General features: G+C 42.2%; 1 protein-coding gene across 1 annotated transcript in view; it reads right to left on the bottom strand.

Annotated features, from left to right (window-relative positions):
* Positions 1-675: 675 nt before the first annotated feature.
* The window catches only part of LOC108717680 (EH domain-containing protein 3), a 33824-nt gene continuing 15374 nt past the window's right edge, over positions 676-19125 (bottom strand). The window contains exons 4-6 of the mRNA XM_018264925.2: positions 7360-7772; positions 3217-3381; positions 676-1223 (exon numbers count right to left, since the gene is read on the bottom strand). Of these exons, the coding sequence (XP_018120414.1) occupies positions 696-1223; positions 3217-3381; positions 7360-7772 (1106 nt within the window). The 3' untranslated portion in view covers positions 676-695. The remainder of the gene's footprint in view (positions 1224-3216; positions 3382-7359; positions 7773-19125) is intronic.

Raw genomic sequence — 19125 nt, 5'->3', positions numbered from 1 at the left:
AGCTCTCAATTCATTTCTATGGGATTTTGAAAGGCGTATTTATCAATGGGTGAAAGTGAAATTTCACCCTTTGATGAATACGCCCTTAAAAATCCCATAGAAATGAATGAGGAGTGGCGGAATTTCACTCTAGTGGCGGAACTTCACTATTAACTTCACTCTTTGATAAATATACCCCCAAGGGTTTGATGAGCAACATGTTCTTGAGCCAATGGTTGGTGACCACTATTTTAAGAAAGGGGGTAAACACTGCCAGAGTATACTGCACATAAAAATACATGGCAAGGTTTGGTTCTCCTTTAGATTGCTCATTAAAGGATATTCATTAATACAGACAGTTAAAAACAAATAACTTAATATCATTTGAGAGATCTGCCCAGGAGAGACCCCGAGGCCTCTGTATCTGCTCCATCTGCCGACAATACAATGAGGTATCCCCAAGGCATGAAAATAATAGAATACATAACACAGGCTGGAGGGAATGGAAAGTCCCATGTCTCCTGAAGTCCGTCTTTCCTTTGGGTTTAGTACATGTAACAATAATGAAAGCAATAAGGGTTACGTTGTTAATGGAAGCTATAGTTTGGTTCAGCATTATGGATATAGCACAGGAGCCCATTTCACATTAGGTGTACAGGTAACAAGGAAAGAGAGTTGGATTTCCATCTCGATCTCTCATTCTGAATTCTATTATTTTATTCGTGCACCTTTCGCTTGGACGGCGGGACGAGATGAGAAGGAATATCATTGGGAAGCTCGTGCCCCTCTAATTTAACCTTAATGAGATGATTGGCTAAAGCAAATTCCTCATCGTCCAACATCCCGTCCTTGTCTATATCGGCAAGTTTCCAGATTTTGCCGAGCACCGTGTTGGGCAGCTTGGACTTCACCATCTCTTTCTTTGCGTTGGCACCAGTGACTTTTCCATTGACGGGAGAGAGGGTGTAAAAGATCTCATCGTACATGGGTTTGTCCCTGGATACCACCCAATCAGCATCATCAATGCCTTCTCCTGCCCCCTCTCCATATCCGTGGCCAAAGGGCCCGTTCTGGGTACCCTCAAAGGCTCCTCCTTTCACCACCTGAACAGGTTTCTGAGTCTCCTCCTGCCTGACTAGTACCATCAGGTGGGCAATATCATGGGCAAGCATTTCATCCACTGTCTCGAGGAGCTTGCTCTTCAGTGGCTGGAACTTGTTAAAGTCTTGTGCCAGCAACTGATCCTGAAAGACAGCAGAAAGAAAGGGTGAATAGATTATTTAAGGAACAGCTCAGTGTAAAAATAAAAACTGGGTAAATAGATAGGCTGTGCAAAATAAAAAAAATGTTTATAATATGGTTAGTTAGCCAACAATGTAATGTATAAAGGCTGGAGTGACTGGATGTGTAACATAATAGCCAGAACACTACTTCCTGCTTTTCAGCTCTCTAACTCTGAGTTAGTCAGTGACTATAAGGGGGGCCACATGGGACATAACTGTTCAGTGAGTTTGTAATTGATCCTCAGCATTCAGCTCAGATTCAAAAGCAACAGATATGACCCATGTGGCCCTCCCTCGAGTTACAGTGGAAACCAAGAGAGCTGAAAAGCAGCAAGTAGTGTTCTGGCTATTACATAGTTACATAGTTACATAGTTAAATTGGGTTGAAAAAAGACAAAGTCCATCAAGTTCAACCCCTCCAAATGAAAATCCAGCATCCATACATATCATGTTAGATATCCAGTCACTCCAGCCTTTATACATTACATTTTTGCCTGACTATATTAGATACATTTTTTATTTTGCACAACCTAACTATCTACAAAGTTTTTTATTTTGATACTGAACAATTCTTTTAAAGGGCAAGTTCACCTTTTAGGGCAGAGACACATGCTGGGGAGATTTAGTCGCCAGGCGATTAATCGCCTCTTCTTCTAATATCCCCGAACTGCCTTCCCGCCGGCTAGAATGTAAATCGCTGGCTGGATGGTATTCGGAGCGATTCGTTTTCCGAAGTCACCCTAAGTTTCCTCGTGAGGCAACTTCGGAAAATGAAGCGATCTGAGCGACATCCCACTGGCATTTACATTCTACCCGGCGGGAAGGCAGTTCGGGGAGATAAGTCGCCCGAAGAAGGGCGACTAATCTCCCCGAATGTGAGCGTGTGCCCTGACCCTTAAAAGAAATGTTTAATATCTTCCAAAGAAAAGAAAAACATTAAGAGAACTCCCACCTATAAATATAAACTGTCTGCGGATAAGTGGAACTGTGGTAAGTGAATGACCCCTTCAATTTTTGCACCCACACCCAACCATAATGTGTATTATCAGATCTAAACAAGAATAACAAACACATCAGGCTCCAGTATTTACTTCTCTAGTTCATCACACGCAATAAAAAAGTGCAAATCTCAACACAGGATTCACAGACAGAGACTGGTGATGAGTTCATGAGACTGCCGCTATGTTGGCAAATCAGCACATTCCATAGGGAGAAAACAATGAGATAGAACTGCACTGTCTGTGTAAATCTCTTATCCGGGCACTGTGGGGGCACAGCACATAAAAGATCAAAGTCTGTCAGGGAAATACATTTCTTAAATTCAGATAAAGTTATCAGGTATGGTTTCTGCATGTATGGGGGAGCGTATATCCAGATACCTGAGCATAATATAACATAGAAGACAGGAAATAGACAGGAAATAGAAAGAGGCACCTCAGGAGATATACCCCCCATACATACACAAACTGTACCTAATAACTCTCTCTCTCTCTCTCTAGGAAACACCTGCCACACTTATATTAAGGGCAGAGACACAAGGTCGGATTTGGGGAGATTAGTCTCCCAGCAACAAATCTCCCTCTCTATCTCTTCGGGGCGACTAATTTCACCAAGATTCCTTCCCACTGGCTAGAATTTAAATCACCGGTGCGGTGGCACTAGGAGCGATTTGTTTTCCGAAGTCTCTGAAGTTTCCTCATGAATCACTCCGAGTGCCATCCTGCCGGCAAATTTACATTTTAGCCGGCGGAAGACAGTTCGGCGAGATTATTCACCCCAAGAGGAGATTTGTCACCGGGCAACTAATCGCCCTGAATCTGACCTTGTGTCTCTGCCCTAATACTGGGGCAGGCAATGATCAACAATTTGCAGTTGGTCTTCTATTTATATTTTTTCTGCTGACTCTCGCTATCTGGTTGCTAGGGTCAGCAGAGATGTGGAATGTTTAATGTACCTGCATCTTCTTCAGGTTGGGGAAGTCTCCTGGGGAGATCTGATGCTCTCGTTCAATTTGGCCGTAAATCTCTCCCAAACCAGCAATGAGCTCCTTCTTCTTGTTGTCCTTCCCAAACACAGCCGGCATTTCCTTCTTCAGAGAACTAATGATATAGGCATGGACCTTTAGAGGAAACAGGGAGTTACTGTATTCACTATTCTGTAAGTCAGGGGTCCCCAACCTTTTTTTACCCGTGAGCCACATTCAAATGTAAAAAGAGATGGAGAGCAACACAAGCATAAAATAGTCCCATGGGGTGCCAAATAAGGGCTGTGATTGGCCATTTGGTTGCCCCTATGTGGACTGGAAGCCTACAAGAGGCTCTACTTGGTACTATACTTAGTTTTTATGCAATTAAAACTTGCTTCCAAGCCTGGAATTCAAAAATAAGCATCTGCTCTGAGGACACAGAGAGCAACATTCAAGGGGTTGGAGAGCAACATGTTGCTCGCGAGCTACTGGTTGGGGATCACTTACTAAGTGGTAACCTCTAAGCTTAGGCACCATGACAGGGAAAATAGTATTCCTGCTGAATTGTGCTTAGTACAGGGGATACTTATACTGCCATAATTTTATGAGATCTCTCTGTACAGACTATGAGCAAATTTAGGGACTGTTCCTGCTGGATTGTTCTTAGCGTAGGGGGAAACCTAAGCTTATTTTATTTCAGTATAGCTGCTTCTTAATGCGATGTATTGATGAGATGAAGACATTTTTAAGCCCAGTCATGTAATTAAAGTAACGGTATAACCAAAAAATGTAAGTGTTTTAAAGAAATAAAATATAATGTATTGTTGCCCTGCACTGGTGAAACTGGTGTGTTTGCTTCACAAACACTACTATAGTTTATATAAACAAGCTGCTGTGTAGCCATGGGGACAGCCATTCAAGCACAGGATACACAGTAGATAACAGATAAGTTCTGAAGAATCTCATTGTATACTACAGAACTTATCTGCTATCTACTTATCTGTGTATCTTGTGCTTGAATGGCTGTCCCCATGGCCACACAGCAGCTTGTTTATATAAACTATAGTAGTACTTATCTGTTATCTACTGTGTATCCTGTGCTTGAATGGCTGCCCCCATGGCTACACAGCAGCTTGTTTATATAAACTATAGTAGTACTTATCTGTTATCTACTGTGTTTCCTGTGCTTGATTGGCTGCCCCCATGGCTACACAGCAGCTTGTTTATATAAACTATAGTAGTACTTATCTGTTATCTACTGTGTATCCTGTGCTTGAATGGCTGCCCCCCCATGGCTACACAGCAGCTTGTTTATATAAACTATAGTAGTACTTATCTGTTATCTACTGTGTATCCTGTGCTTGAATGACTGCCCCCATGGCTACACAGCAGCTTGTTTATATAAACTATAGTAGTACTTATCTGTTATCTACTGTGTATCCTGTGCTTGAATGGCTGGCCCCATGGCTACACACAGCAGCTTGTTTATATAAACTATAGTAGTACTTATCTGTTATCTACTGTGTATCCTGTGCTTGAATGGCTGCCCCATGGCTACACAGCAGCTTGTTTATATAAACTATAGTAGTACTTATCTGTTATCTACTGTGTATCCTGTGCTTGAATGGCTGCCCCCATGGCTACACAGCAGCTTGTTTATATAAACTATAGTAGTACTTATCTGTTATCTACTGTGTATCCTGTGCTTGAATGGCTGCCCCCATGGCTACACAGCAGCTTGTTTATATAAACTATAGTAGTACTTATCTGTTATCTACTGTGTACCCTGTGCTTGAATGGCTGCCCCCATGGCTACACAGCAGCTTGTTTATATAAACTATAGTAGTACTTATCTGTTATCTACTGTGTATCCTGTGCTTGAATGGCTGCCCCCATGGCTACACAGCAGCTTGTTTATATAAACTATAGTAGTACTTATCTGTTATCTACTGTGTACCCTGTGCTTGAATGGCTGCCCCCATGGCTACACAGCAGCTTGTTTATTTAAACTGTTGTAGAATTGCTGAAGCAAACACGCCAGTTGTACCAGTGCAGGGAAACACTACATAATATTTACATTACTTTAAAACACTTTTTTGGTGTTACTGTTCCTTTAAGGGAAGGGGCAGTATTATATGGCTGAATACAATTTAGTTAAATGATCGCTGGTACCCAGAACCTATAAGAAACGTAGGTGTAAGGAATTGCATAATGCTTTCTCCAGATGCTGGAAGAATTTTGCTTCGGTTACTGGAATCCCTTTAGCTTGTGAGAATAGGAATGCGGATTCTAAAGGGAAAGAATATCCCTTAAGTGCCGACAAGCAGGATGTGTCATTTCACAGTCCAGAATCCCTATATTTAGCCCCAAACACCGGTAAATAGACCAGATGGAAACAAATTGTCCGCTAACCAATATATTCCTTCAAAAGCATCACTAAAGGCCGCCGTCCCTAGAGAGGCCATTCACTGCTTCCTCCAACTGTCCAGCCATACAGCGATGAAATCATTGCAGAACTATTAGTCCAAATTGTGAACAGGACACCGCAGTTGTGCATCTCTGGTGTATGGAGGAGAGCAGCAATATTCCACTGACCTGCTCTAATTTTGTTTTTTCATAGGAAGGCATAGAACAAATGCTGTCCTTTATTGGCCTAAATATGCAACTTTTTACATTTTTTATTTAAGGGCAACTGGCATTATTATATGAAAAGTGTTTTCTTCGATTTATTTAGAGATTTAGGGTTAGGTCACACGCTCAGATTCGGGGGAAATTAATTGCCCGGCAACAAATCTCCTCTTCTTTCGGGGCGACTAATCTCCCCGAATTGTGTCCCGTCAGCTAGAATGTCAATCGCCGGCGGGATGGCACTCTGAGTGCTTCATTTTTCGAAGTCGCCCGAGGAAGAGGAGATTTGCCGCTTGGCGACTAATCTCCCCGAATCTGAGCGTGTGCCCTGACCCTAAATGATATATATGCAAATGCCTGACTCACTGAGAGATTTCCCGCGCTCTAATTGGCCGATTCCAGCATGTGTCAGCGAAAAACAATGCACTACTGATGCACGGCATGGTTGGGCTGCTTGCAGGTGGTTGTGTCTCTTTAACACAAGTGTAACAGAAGTCAGAAGATTTTTCACGTCTGTTCATTAAAGGGGAACTATTGTGAAAATGAAAATGTAATATAAGCTTCATCATACTGAAATAAGAAGCTTTGTAAATACAATCAATTAAATATTCTGCATTGTTTCTGAAATAATCAAGTTTATCTTCACTATTCCTCTCTCAGTATCTGTTTCTCTTCATTCTGTCTTCATTCAGCAGTTGGGTGTCAGACATTCATTGACAGTTAGGCTCTTTTTTTCTGATCACGCCAACTTCTAATTATGTCACTTCCGGTTTACAATGACAGCACTTCCTGTTTCTTGATGGTCAGCAGGTCGCGGATTGGGTTGTGGATAAGCTTGCGGGTCGGGTAACGGGTCCCCGGGTAAGTATGCAGGTTTGCGGGTTTAAAAAATTGGTTATGTGCAGGACTCTAGCTCACTCTATTAAAATCACCAGACATCATGTCTCTCTACATGCAGAATTTGTCAAAAAGGCAGTTATTTTGTTAGATTTTGCTTGTACTGGAATCAGTTATTTGAATGAGCTCTAATTCATCTAGTAAAGGAAGCCCCCTATAAGATGTATTAAATCTGTCAATGAATATCTGACACCCAACTGCTGCATGAAGACAAAATGAAGAGAAACAGATGCTGAGAGAGGAATAGTGAATATAGACTTGATTATTTCAGAAACAATGCAGAATATTTAATTGATTGTTTTTTACAAAGATTCTTATTTCAGTATGCTGAAGCTTACTGTATATTAAATTTTCATTTTCACGATAGTTCCCCTTTAACATCGTATTTATAAAGCCCCGAAATATTCTGCAGCCCTGTACAATAGATAATCTGCTGGCTACTTCTACATTGTTTCAAGAGTCAGAACCACCAGGGTAATTATTGCTGGCTGCATTCTTCTTAAAATATTAGCAAACCCCTAAGATGAAGTTATAATTTCCCTTTAAACAATTTAAACATAATTTTAGGGCCCAGAATGAACGTGAGCAATATACCGAGCAACCTACCTTTGCCAGACGGGCTCTTTTGATGAGGTCGTTAAGTTTTCTGAGAGCCGCATTCCTTGGCAGGCTCTGGATATCCCGGAAGAGATCTTGTTCTTCGGCCTCAAACAGCTTGCGATTGTTGGGAATGAGGAGTGGGTGGGACCAGAAAGATCCAATGTAGACTCGGATAACTTCTGGAGTGTTAACGATCTTTCCTAAAGACCACATGAGGGCGCCGTAAACCCTCATCAGCTGCTGGGTCTCAATCTGGTCGGCTTTGTTGAGGACCACGCGCATTTTGTCTTCATGGTTCTTCAGGGCCTTTATGACTTCTGAGAACTCGTCGGAGATGTCCAACTTGTGCGCGTCAAACAGGAGGATGATACGGTCGACTCTTTCTGCAAACCATTCCAGCACGGCAGCAAAGTCATATCCTGAAATGGAAACAAGGGTTCCAATGATAAATTACGACCCCCAAATTACACTGCATGTGAGGCCAAAGAGGTAAATAACAACCATTCAAATCACTTATAGCAACAAATACAAGTCAACTGTTGCCCCAAGAAGTCCTGTGATGAAAATGCACATCATGTATTTCATTAGGAACAATAAAACAAAGATTTACCTGTATTCAATGTTTCAAAACATTTTTGTTCTTCAATGGGGATCAGACAGGATCTGTGTGGCCACTGAGACAGAATGTTCTGTTATACAGATAGCTAGAATCTCAGCTGCCATAAAGCAGGGCAGGACTGCTGCTTACAATGGGGATCAGACAGGATCTGTGCAGCCACTGGGACAGAATGCTCTGTTATACAGATAGCTAGAATCTCAGCTGCCATAAAGCAGGACAGGACTGCTGCTTACAATGGGGATCAGATAGGATCTGTGCAGCCACTGGGACAGAATGCTCTGTTATACAGATAGCTAGAATCTCAGCTGCCATAAAGCAGGACAGGACTGCTGCTTACAATGGGGATCAGATAGGATCTGTGCAGCCACTGGGACAGAATACTCTGTTATACAGATAGCTAGAATCTCAGCTGCCATAAAGCAGGACAGGACTGCTGCTTACAATGGGGATCAGAAAGGATCTGTGCAGCCACTGGGACAGAATGTTCTGTTATACAGATAGCTAGAATCTCAGCCATAAAGCAGGACAGGACTGCTGCTTACAATGGGGATCAGATAGGATCTGTGCAGCCACTGGGACAGAATGCTCTGTTATACAGATAGCTAGAATCTCAGCTGCCATAAAGCAGGACAGGACTGCTGCTTACAATGGGGATCAGATAGGATCTGTGCAGCCACTGGGACAGAATGCTCTGTTATACAGATAGCTAGAATCTCAGCTGCCATAAAGCAGGACAGGACTGCTGCTTACAATGGGGATCAGATAGGATCTGTGCAGCCACTGGGACAGAATGCTCTGTTATACAGATAGCTAGAATCTCAGCTGCCATAAAGCAGGACAGGACTGCTGCTTACAATGGGGATCAGATAGGATCTGTGCAGCCACTGGGACAGAATGCTCTGTTATACAGATAGCTAGAATCTCAGCCATAAAGCAGGGCAGGACTGCTGCTTACAATGGGGATCAGATAGGATCTATGACAGAATGCTTTCTTTTTCGGAGGGGGGGACAGTTATTGTGCCAATAAATGACATGTTGTACACTATAATGTAATTCTCTGTTAGAAAGCACATTTCCGGGGTTATTGGCCCCACTCATACACATAAACATTTGGTTTGTCTCCCTGATTGCCGAGACTCCCAGAGACCATAAGTCTTTCTGTTCCGCTGGTGCTTGTAAATCCCTGAACCCTAAGAGCTCCCCTTCCTCTCTGATAATGACATACATTGTGGCTGTCAGACTGTAGGGAACCCACTGATTCATTCTCATGGGGCTCTGGGAAACACAAACTCAAACACACAATAAATATATATATATATCAGCTAAAACATAACCCTCACTTGCAGAGAAAAGGTGCAAACGAAGACTAAAAAGCTAATGCCTTGCTTCCCTGCACTGTAGCTTTGTATTGTCTTCAGTGTATGAAAGGGATGGGTCACTAGGGCTCCCAGTATCAGATTTATTTATTTTCAAACGGAGAAACGAAAGGGGACGGGGGAAATCAAATCGGTGTGGCTGCCACATATAAATGCCACGCCCCCTTTATAGAATAAATACACCCGTTTTTGGGGAACAAATAAACTTACCTGAGAGAATGGGTAATTAATGCTGCATTAGACAATACACCAAATTATTATTATTTCAAAAAACATTTAAATTTAACAGACAACTAAAGCTTAATTAAAGAATTAGGATATAAATGCTGTACATGATGTTTTGTGCTTCTGTACCAGCCCAAGGCAACCACAGCCCTTTAGCAGTAAAGATCTGTGTCTCCAAAGATGCCACAGTAGCTCCCCATCTTCTTTTCTGCTGATTCACTGCACATGCTCTGTGCTGCTGTCACTTACTGAGCTTAGGGACCCACTCACAATATACAGTATATATATATATATATCTATTACATGGCTGATTAGTACATGGCAGTTCGTCAGAATTTAACAATCAGCCCTGTAGCCTCAGCTTCTTTTGTGCTTCATAATTTGTGACAACCTCCAAGCTCAGCTTCTCAGCTGCAGCCCAGAGCCTATGTGCAGTGCCACTGACACCCCTAACAATATCCAAGATGGGAAACTCCTGTGACCAATTTGGAGGCCTGAATCATTACTACTATAGAGATGCTGAACTTTTATTCTGGTGCAGAAGATTCAGTATATAAAATATGGCATTTAAAGCCATATTCATTTTTAGGGTTTAGTTCTCCTTTAATAAAACCTAGGCATCCCACCTGCATGTCACATGTGTGCGAGTGTGTGCGATTCTGTGTGTATGTGAGTGTGTGTATGTGAGTGTGTGTATGTGAGTGTGTGTATGTGAGTATGTGTGTGTGTGAGTGTGTGTCAGGGCTGCTTGTCTAATCTTCCTCTCATTACTGCCTATACAGGAAACAGTATTGTTTGGCCGAGTGTTTGTGCGAGACACAGATTGGCCCATTAGTGTTGAAATGACTCACAAGAGAATTGGATAATGAGAGATGATCAAGTAAACAGTGTCGGCTACACAAAGAGCTAAATGTTCTGTGGCCGTCACTTTAACATGTTAAGGGTTCCCATATATTGTATATATTATTAAAGGGAACTTGCTACACTGAGTGCTTAGTCTTATGATTTCTGCATTTAAAGAGGTTGTTCACCTTTAAATTAACTTTTAGTATGATGTAGAGAGGGATATTCTGAGACAATTTGCAATTCGGTTTCATTTTTTATCATCTGCGGTTTTTGAGTTTTTTAGCTTTTTATTCAGCAGCTCTCCAGTTTGCAGTTTAAGTAATTTGGATGCTAGAGTCAAATTTACCCTAGCAACCATGCACTGGAATATGAATAGGGAGGATCTGAGTAGAGAGATCAGTAATAAAAAGTAGCAATAACAATAAATGTGTAGCTTTACAGAGCATTTGTTTTTTAGATGGGGTCAGTGACCCCTATTTGAAAGCTGGAACAAGTCGGAAGAAAAAGACAAATAATTAAAAACAACTATAAAATATAAATAATGAAGACCAATGGAAAAGTTTCTTAGAACTGGCCATTCTATAACGTACTGAAAGTTAACTCAAAACCCCTTTAAGATAGGTTTAGTCGGTTAATTAGTATGCAGGAAGCTTCACCAATCAGAAGCCTCCTGCATCCATACACAGCTGGGGGTCATTTATCAGCACTGTGCCTGTGGCCAGTAATGCATGGCAACCAATCAAATTGTTGCATTCACTGATTGATTGCTATGGGTTACTGCCCTTGTTTCAAATTTGTTCAGTTTTGATAAATGAGCCCCAGTGTGTCCTGTATCCTATTGAGAACAAGGGAACGTCTCTCCAGCCAACCACTCTAATTGTTATATAAATACTATTGTGGGCACTTACCTTGTGTGGGTACTAGTGATGTGCGGGTCAGAATTTCCCCTACTCGCACCCAACCCTAACCCGCCATACCTGGGCCACGCCCCGCCCGCATCCGACTTCCGGGTTGCATTTATAGACCCGCGCCGCCCTGCCGATAATGGGGTCGGCTCAAACCCGTCCGACCCGTGGGTCACACGGGGATCATCACAGCCCGCACATCATAAGTGTGTACCACTGCCCTAATCACCATCACAATTTGTTCTGTATCAGCCTAGACATGCTACACCCGGTGTCTATAGGAGGCAGGAGACTTTTGTGTTTGGGAAGGCTAATTCAAAACATTTTAGTCTACGTCAACTAAGCTTCTCAGCAGCAGCCCAGAGCCAACTGAGCATGTGCAGTGCCACTGACACAAAAGATGCCTTAAAAGATTCAAGATGGGAAGCTGATGGGGCAATTGTGAAGGCCTGGATCATTATTGTTATAGGGCTTCTGAACCTCTGGCCTGGAACAATAGGTTCGGGATATAAAATACAACATTTCTATCCTTATTTTTAATGAAGTTTTACTTCTCCTTTAAACATGTCTGGTTTAGCCAGAAATTTAAAAAAAATCCTGAAACTAAAGAAAATCAATGGGAACTCTGTGTGCGAATCCTGTGCCAGTTCCACAACAGCGGAATCGTTACATGCGGAGCCAATTAAAGCACTTGACACTTCTCAGTCGGGGAGAGAACAGATGTCACTCAGTCTCCGCGGTCCAGAACCGAATAAACTGCCGTCAGTTTCTTTTTAACAGAGACCAGAGAACACAATAGTGGTGCTTAGGAAAACAAGTGTGCGGGCAGGGGGTCTGGTGTTGTTACAGGATAAAGTAGGATTGACATTAAACATCCTGATCTCACAATGTGACTGCTGACACCGCCCCCGACCCCGAGGACTATGGGTAGGAGAATAATAGGCTAAGGCTCCCATATGTATAAATATACAGAGAAGGAATGTTCTGGGCACACAATAAGCTATACCCTCATACTGTACTGTCTAAGGGAAACAATATGGCAACCCCTACCCATATGTATTTGGGAGAAGGAATGTTCTGGGCACACAATAAGCTATACCCTCATACTGTACTGTCAGTCTATGGGACACAATATGGCACCCCCTACCCATATGTATAAATACAAATATACAGAAAAGGAATGTTCTGGGCACACAATAAGCTATACCCTCATACTGTACTGTCTATGGGACACAATATGGCACCCTCTACCCATATGTATAAATACAAATATACAGAGAAGGAATGTTCTGGGCACATAATAAGCTATACCCTCATACTGTATTGTCTGACTCTAAGGGAAACAATATGGCACCCCCTACCCATATGTATTTGTGAGAAGGAATGTTCTGGGCACACAATAAGCTATACTCTCATACTGTACTGTCTATGGGACACAATATGGCACCCTCTACCCATATGTATAAATACAAATATACAGAGAAGGAATGCTCTGGGCACACAATAAGGTATAAGTTCATACTGTACTGTCTATGGGAAACAATATGGCACCTCCTACCCATATGTATACAGAGAGAAGGAATGTTCTGGGCACACAATAAGGAATGTTCTGTATATAAATTAAAGGATATGTATTGGAACATATAAACATTATGAGTATATAAATTGTGTTTATTATAAAGCAAGTCTGGGAGTTAGGTTGCTGTGATATTATGGGCACAATACTTTGGCATTAATAAGAGAAATAAATATTAGAACAGCAAATAAACCCAGTTTCAATGCAATGGGTGCTTCTGCCTATTGCATCTGAGTGCTGCCACTGCAGCGGTTGGTGAGTAGTAGTAGTAATAGTTAAAATTCAGTAGTCAGAACAGCTAGACACACTGACAGTACATGCGGGTTCCAGGCAGCAGTGTATTAAGGCAGCGCCAGAAGCCATTTAATGCTATAGAATACCTCCGTACGTGCATCTGCGGAGCCCGCTATAGCCACTCTCCTCTCGCTCTGGACAAGGAAACAGAACACACACAGAATGAAAAGATACATGGGTGAGAGATGTGGCCAGGTCTTGCCTAGGAAGGCACGATTCAAGGGGAAAGCCACCAATTAACTTTTCTTGCATAATGAAAAAGATGCCATTCGAAGACACTCTCCAATACATATTCAAAAATGGCTTTAAAATGATTGGTCATTGTGACTGCCTGTCTGTATTCTCTGCACTGCTGGTTCTGATTACAGAATCAATGTAGACAAAACCAGCAGTCTAGAAATGGACAGACAGATGATGCTTTCATTAGCAAGTTTAATAAACCCACTGATTGAAAGGATTTCGGGAACTTTACCTGGAATGACAGTTTTTCCCATTGTGCAGAAACAGCTTTTGGAGTTCCCTTTAGGGGTTTTACTCAAAAGTATTTTCCATCAGTGGCAGTGGTAGAAATACCGATGGGGGGGGTGCAAAGGGTGCGATTGCACCAGGGGCCACAGCCCCTTGGGCCTCGCTGTAGCCTCAGGCATCTGCAAATCCAGTGCGAATGCTACGTCTGGGGGGCTCTATATCTGGAACATATGTGTGCATAGGTTATTGGCCTATGGAACAGGGCCCTAAATGTAATACAGGTATGGGATCTGCAATACATAATGCTCGGGATCTGGGGTTTTCCAGAAAAGTGATCTTTCTGTAATTTGGATCTTTATACCTTAAGAAGAAAATCATGTAAACATTAAAGGGGTTGACTTTTTTCAGTTCAGTTGTTAGATTGTTCCCCAGAAATAAAGACTTTTTTCAATTACTTTCCATTATTTATTTTTTTATTGTTTTTACAAAATCTAAGTTCAAAGTTGAATGTTCCTGTCTGTGATTTTGAGTCTGGCAGTTCAGTAATTTAGGTGCAGATTCTGAACTGTTACAATTTTACAACATTTAGTTGATCCATTTCTCAGCAGCATCTCTGGAGTATCAGCAACTATTGTATCAATTCTAACAGCTGCCTTTAATGAAGCTCAGGGATTCTGCTCAGCAGGGACAAAGATAAGAAATGGATCAACTAAATGTGTCAATTTAGAACAGTTTACAGGGTCGGCGACCCCCCCTCCTAGCGCTGCTTCAGAAGGTGGAAAATGACACTTTACACTTCAATTAGAAAAACAGTCACACATAGAAAATAGAAAGTCATTGGAAAAAGTCATTATTTCTGGTGAAAATATTGTTCCTTTTTTTAATGAATCTACAATTAACATTATATTTTTAAAGGCCCTTGTGGAATTTTAGTGCCCGACACCCCCTTTTCGTGTATGTTAATAAAAAGTAGGGATGCAACGAATCCACTATTTTGGATTTGGCGTAAGATTTGGCAGAATACTGAACTGAATCCTAATTTGCATTACAAAACATTTTTTACTTCCTTGTTTTGTGACAAAAAGTCCTGTGATTTCCCTTCCCATCCCTAATTTGCATATGCAAATTAGGATTCCGTTCGGCAGGGCAGAAGGATTTGGCGAATCCTGGCCAAATCCTGGACCGAATCCTGGATTCTGTGCATCCCTAATAAAAAGTAGCAATACCAATACATTTATAGCCTTACAGAGTGTTTGTTTTTAGATAGGGTCAGTGACCCCCACTTGAAAGCTGGAAAGAGTGTAGAAGAAGAAGGCGAATAATTAAAAAAACTATAAAAATAAAAAAAAATTAAGACCAACTGAAAAATTCCTTAGTATGAGCTATTCTATAAGATAGTAAAAGTTAACTTCAAGGTGAACCCCCGGCAACTCCTTTTCCCAGAGAGAGACACAAATAAAAACTTTGTGGCACATGAAGCATTGGCTCCAACATACAAAATGCACCAAACTTGTTATGGGTGATGGGTAAAAGCTAATTTCTAGTTCTTTTTACTGTCAGGGAAACAGTTACTGTGACCCCAAAAAATCATTCAAGTGGACCGGTCACCCACACATAAAAATCTGTATAATGAAAATCCTTGGCAAATTAAACATGAAACCCAAATTCTTTTTTTCTTTAAAATGCCCATACCTGTTAAAAAGATTTTAAATATCTAAGCTGTTAATCATATACTGCCTGCCCCTACTCTATGCCTGAGGCATAGAGGTGAGGCAGTCACTTACTTTCACTTCTCTAGTGTTTTTCCCGACCCACACACGTCCACCCCTGCCCGAGACCGACTTCCGGGTCTCATTTATACACCCACGTCGCCCCGCCGATGACGTCACAAAAGGGATGGGGCGAGAGGCGCGCATTTATAAAAACTCAACCGGCATTTGGAAGATTGTGGCTCTGGAAAGGAGCGTGCGAGGTCGGCCCGAACCTACCCGACCCGGGACAACCCGCACATCACTACTGCTCTCCCCACATTCCCCCTCACTCCTCCCACTCTTCAGCTACACATAGAAAGGCTGATCCGTCATTTCAGGGGCCATCACCAATAAGTAGGGATGCACCGAATCCGGGATTCGGCCTTTTCAGCAGGATTCGGTTTCAACCAAATCCTTCTGCCCTGCCGAACCGAATCCGAATTTGCATATGCAAATTAGGGCTGGGGAGGGAAATTGTGTGACTTTTTGTCACAAAACAAAGAAGTAAAAAATGTTTCCCCCTTCCCACCCCTAATTGACATATGCAAATTAGGATTCATAATTTGGTTAAGTATTCGGCCAAATCTTTCGGCTGAATCCTAAATAGTGGATTCGGTGCATCCCTACTTTAAAACACTTTCATTTTTTGGTGTTACTGTTCCTTTAACAGCCCTGAGCCTGGTGATGTGGAACCCACAGTGCAGGGTGGAAAAACATCAAGATATTCAAGTTGTTGCCATTACCAGCAGGAGGAATCTACAGCTCAAGCTGGTTTGCAGTGCCAGTGTAGGTGCCAGTGTGCCAAGTATGGGTGCCATGGAAATATTAACCAACATTCCTTCTCAAAGGGCAACTCCACCCAAATGAATGCCTTGCACACTTGTGTGATTCTCATTCTTTTTCACAAGACTGTGAATCACAGAATTATCAAAGCATTGGGGGAATGCTACAATCCTACAATATGAGAATAAACGACTCCGTACAAAATTTTAATGGAGACGTTAACTGCAACACAAGTGTACAATCTCATTAAGGGAAAGGCACCCACTTGTTACTAATTCCAGTTGCCCTCCATGTGGAATTTGGCATGGGTGAGACCTTTACCAGGGTCCAGATATATGACTTTCTAGGCAATGGGAGGGCTGGGGAAGAATGTGGCACAGGCAAGAAGTTAGCAGTGTGTAAAATTCCAGGAATTCAACATTATGACATTGCTTACGGGATTGGAAAAAATCTGAAGCACAGGAACCTTTTATGATGATGATGATGATGATAAGCGGGTCAGAAGACATTCCAGAGACCTACTTCCTACATTTTTCTGCTCCTTTTTGGCAGGCGGTCACTAATTACATTTTCTGTACCATCATCTTTTATTTATATAGCCATTCCTGTCCTTATTATAACACTTGCAGAACCAATAAGAATTTATTTTCCTAGGTATGTGTCTCCTTTGTAGCAAGCACGCAAGATAAGGCGAGGCAACAGTTAAAGGGGAACTATCATGAAAATGAAAATTTAATATAAGCTTCAGCATACTGAAATAAAAAACTTTCTAAATAGAATCAATTAAATATTCTGCATCGTTATGAAATAATCAAGTTTATCTTCACTATTCCTCCCTCAGCATCTGTTTTTCTTCATTCTGTCTTCATGCAGCAATTGAGTGTCAGATATTCTTGACAGTTAGATCCAATATATGTTATAGGAGGGCTCCCTTTCCTAGCAGATGAATTAGAGCTCAGTCAAATAACTGATTCCAGTACACACAAAATAACTGCCTTTTGCACAAATCCTGCATGTAGAGAGACATGATGTCTGGTGATTTTAATAGTGTGAGCTCTAATACATCTTCTAGTCAAACGGAGCCCCCCTTGCCTACCTATGCAAAGCTTCACTCAGGAGAACGTGTGGCCGTTTTAAACAGTCAGGGGCCATGTGTAATGATTCTGAAATCTTAAATGTTGCCCAGTTGACTGATGAGAGCTAACTGTCAATTGGTTGCAAGGAATTTCTGCACGAGTGCCCGTGTTATTAAATAAAGGCCAGAGTAGAATTGTGCTGGCAGGGATGGGCATGAGAGTGTGCCAGCCGCCAGCAAATAGAGCATGTTACACAAACACTGTACAAAAAGGGAATGAAAGTTACTGGGGCCGCAACCCTTCAGAGGACAAATATTTGGCTTCAGAGCACAAACTTCAACAAACAGAAGCAAATAACTGTCTAAATTGTTTGACTTAAAGCAGCTGCAGACATATAACCCACACTAGACATATTTAAAGGAGAAGTAAAGCAAGCATGAGGTCCCCTGTGCAAGCCACCGCCCCTCTTACCATTCCAGCAGATTTCCAAAAGGGGTCCCACATCTCTCCACTTTATATACATATGAAAAGGGTTGCCAAACTATTTTTCAAGGATTAGAGTATGAAGGTATAGCTTACTGCATGCCCAGAACATTCCTTGTCTGTATATTTATACACATGGGTGAGACCTTCCATACTGCTTGCCTTGTTTCATTGGTCCTTTAGGCGCCCCCAGGCATACTGGTAGTTTTAGTACAATAGAAGCTGAAGGCTGGGGCCACACGACACAGATCTTGGCCACCGTTTCTCCACAGGCCGAGAATCTGCTGACCCACTGCTCCTCTTGTACAGTGCCGCCTGCACCCAGAATTATTACCTCTACTCGGGTGCAGGCAGATGCCGTGGATTTCGGCACAGAAATGCAACATTTGGCTTTATGTGAAAAAATCTGTAGTAGCTGAAGAAAAGAATGGGAGCAGTGGGGCAGCTGAGAATCTGTGTTGTACAGCCTCAACAGTGCATGAAACATGGTGCTCGGCTAGTGGCACAATTAGTAGGTAGCCCCATTATCCCGTTGCTGAGCGAGTACCTTAGCCAAGACAAACCTGACAATGAGAAAGAAATTAAAGTGTACGGAGTCACAAAAGCAAGAGGAAGAGGAGGAAGAGCAGCGAGTGATAAGACGAGAGAAGAATTCGCAAGGAATAATTATAGAAAGTCAGTGACAAAATTATTAATGAGCAATTCCTGCGCAATCATTATGGTAATGAAGTAGCACAAAATGAACTGATTTAGAAAGAAAATAACTCAGAACCCCCTGGCAGTTACTAGTCTCATAGGAGGGAAAACAAGCAGCAGAGGGGACACAGAACAGAGAGGATTAGGGTGACGGAACTTTAAAAAAATTCCCTTTACAAATACAATAACAAAAGCACCATCAGCAGCTCCACATCCTGCACATTACACACACATCTATACAAGGTCAGCACTTAAGGTGGCCATAGACTCAAAGATCCGCTTGTTTGGCGCCAAACGAGCGGATCTTTCCCCGATATGCCATTAAACTGCGTGGCTATATCGGGGGTAATTCGAGCGTATGGCCGAACAATCGAATTAAGATGCGCCAATCGGCTCCGACGGTCGGTCGGGTAAAAATCCAACCTTCCCGATCGATATGGTGGTCAGATATCGATCGGGAAGACCCGTCGGAAGCCCCCATACACGGGCAGATAAGCTGTCAAATCGGTCCAAACGACCCATATCGGCAGCTTTATCTGCCCGTGTATGGCCACCATTATACTCACACAACTCTCTCTTGCACCAATGTATTCGGAACCAAAAACCTGTATTTATTTGTAACATTGTAGCCTATTTGTCTGCAGGCACATGCCATGTCTAACATACAGAATATA

Source organism: Xenopus laevis, chromosome 5S, assembly GCF_017654675.1.
Source record: "Xenopus laevis strain J_2021 chromosome 5S, Xenopus_laevis_v10.1, whole genome shotgun sequence".
NCBI classification, from domain to species: domain Eukaryota; kingdom Metazoa; phylum Chordata; class Amphibia; order Anura; family Pipidae; genus Xenopus; species Xenopus laevis.
This window is presented reverse-complemented; position numbering and strand designations above follow the sequence as displayed.